The following is a 2,413-nucleotide window of genomic DNA, read 5'->3' on the forward strand; positions in this document are numbered from 1 at the left end:
ATGAGCAGAAAATGATTGTATCATCAGCGTATGATAGATGATTTATTTTTGGGCTCCATTTTGGCATTCCAAAACCACAGAAATACAGGTTAGTGTGTCATGAATTCAATCCCCGAGAAAGTTCTTCTGCTGCTAGAATGAATAGAGTTGGTGACAAAGGGTCACCCTGTTTAACTCCCCTCGATGATTTGAAGAAACCATTAGGCTGACCATTTATAAGAATAGAGTACCAATTGTTCCCAATCAAATCAAAGATCAAGACAATAAAAGCTTAAGGAAATCCTATTTTCCTTAGTATTTTGGTCAGGAATAGCCATGATACCTGTCGTAAGCTTTTGTCATATCAAGCTTAATTACAACGTTTGGACCTGCTTTTCTTCTCAACCTGATATCTGTAATGATTTCTTGAGTTAAAAGTACGTTCTCAACTATGCTTCTTCCCTTCACAAAACCTGCCTGTTCCTCCGAGATTATGTTTGGTAACAATTCAACCAATCTCTCATGAATAACCCTAGAGAAAATCTTATTAACAAAGTTGCTAAGACTGATTGGTCTCATGTTCGCAAAGGTCGTAACTTCTTTTTTCTTTGGTAATAAAACCAGGTTTGTGTGCGTCACACTCTTTGGGAGCTGCTAACCGCAAAAGAAATCCTTGACCATGCGGACTACGTCTTCTTCAATAATATCCCAGCATGTTTGGTAAAAGGCTCCAGTGAATCCATCCGGTTCACCAGCTGAGTCTCCATTTAACCCCATAACTACTCTCTTCACTTCTTCATTGGAAGGCAAGGCCATCAATCTTTCATGTTGATCACTATCTACCATCGAAGGTACATGATTTAGAATGTCAAAATCATTTGGAACTGCAGTCTCAGTAAATTGATCCTTGTAGAACTTTATTGCTTCTTCTGCTATTAAGTGATCTTCTTCGATCCAGTTACCAAGGCTATTCTGGATCCTTGATAATTTCAGTCTCTTCCTTCTCCCATTAACTTGAGCGTGGAAGAATTTAGTGTTTCTATCGCCATATTTGAACCATGACATGCCTGCTTTTTGTCTCCAGAATTCTTCTTCTAATGCAAGATATTTAATCATTTCAACTTGGATCTGTTTTAATCTTTGTCTATTCATCTATGTAGGATTGACTTCAAATTGTCTTTCATGAACCAAGACCACCTCCTTAAGGCTTGCAATCTTCTGGAAAAAATCTCCATATGTAGCTCTGCTCCAGGTAGATAGTACTTGTTTAAGCTTCTTTAACTTGTAGTTAAAAATGCAGAAAGGGTTAGCACTAAAATCAGCATTCCAATTCTCCTTTACTACATCTTTGAAGGTTTCAGGTTTTGTCCAGAAGTTAAGAAATCTGAATGACTTCTTAATTGGAGGAGTTTCTATATCACATTTCAGCATCATTGGGCAATGATCAGACCCAATTTTGGATAGGTGAGTTATCTCCAATTCAGGAAATGTCTGTTGCAATTCATTATTGCCAAAACATCTGTCCAATCTTTTAAAAATGCAGTCCTCCTCTGATCTTCCATTCCACCATGTAAATATGCTTCCTTTAAAACCCAAGTATGTCAAATTGCAGGTATTGATGCAGTGTCTGAAGTCATCTACTTCAATGAGAGAAACTGGCAAGCCCCCATATTTCTCTTCCTTATCCCATATCATATTAAAGTTGCCTCCAACTAGCCAAGGTACTGTCATATCTGATGCCATTGCATACAACGTATCCCATAGTTCTATTCTTTCAGTGCGATCACATTTGGCATAGACTAGTGTAAAGATGAGCTCAACATGTGTTTCAGAGTGCATTAATCTCAAAGTCAATTGTTGAGTCATGTTATATAAAATAGTAACCTCAAAAATTTCATCAATAAAAGCCCAAATCTTGTTTGACACATTCACCACAGCCTGTGCCAAACCAATTCTTGCTCTATACCTCTCCATTTTGTGAGACTGTTGCATAGGCTCAAGGATGCCTATGAACTCAAAATGATGTTTTCTATGCATTGTAATCAGCCTTTCAAATGCTTGCATTGTGTTTACTGACCTGACATTCCATTTAATAGCATCCATTAAATGTTTTGGGATTTGGACAGTGTTCTCCTTGTTTGTACTTCACTAACTGGGACAGTAGAAGTCTCTTTTGACTGTTTCTTTTTTCCCTTTGATGCAAATTTTACTAGCTCAATAAGCCTTGGCGACAGATCTCCGTGCTTTGCAACCTTAAGGAAATTTTGTGCAGTGGATTCCTCATCCATGTCTCTACCTTTAAGTTCTGCATGGTGAACTTGATCATGTGCTTCTACTACTTCTTTTGATGAAACAATATCCTCTGCCTGGTTGATAAGTTCGGCATCTTTTTCAGCATGTTCATTGGTCAAAAACATTGTATTGTTCAATGGAA

At 37.7% G+C, this 2,413-nt stretch overlaps 2 protein-coding genes across 2 annotated transcripts; both read right to left on the reverse strand.

The window, feature by feature from the left end:
• Positions 1–633: 633 nt before the first annotated feature.
• On the reverse strand, positions 634–1,131 carry LOC138869106 (uncharacterized). The gene has a single exon (XM_070146695.1). The coding sequence runs from the start codon at positions 1,129–1,131 to the stop codon at positions 634–636; it is 498 nt and encodes a 165-aa protein (XP_070002796.1).
• Positions 1,132–2,082, reverse strand: LOC138869107 (uncharacterized). Its single transcript, XM_070146697.1, has one exon. The coding sequence runs from the start codon at positions 2,080–2,082 to the stop codon at positions 1,132–1,134; it is 951 nt and encodes a 316-aa protein (XP_070002798.1).
• Positions 2,083–2,413: the final 331 nt, after the last annotated feature.

This window comes from Nicotiana sylvestris, chromosome 5 (genome assembly GCF_000393655.2).
Source record: "Nicotiana sylvestris chromosome 5, ASM39365v2, whole genome shotgun sequence".
NCBI lineage: Eukaryota > Viridiplantae > Streptophyta > Magnoliopsida > Solanales > Solanaceae > Nicotiana > Nicotiana sylvestris.

Excerpts from the sequence above, each read along its gene's own strand:
- LOC138869106 (XM_070146695.1), bottom strand. The coding sequence starts at position 1,131 with ATGAATAGACAAAGATTAAAACAGATCCAAGTTGAAATGATTAAATAT.
- LOC138869107 (XM_070146697.1), bottom strand. The coding sequence starts at position 2,082 with ATGGATGCTATTAAATGGAATGTCAGGTCAGTAAACACAATGCAAGCA.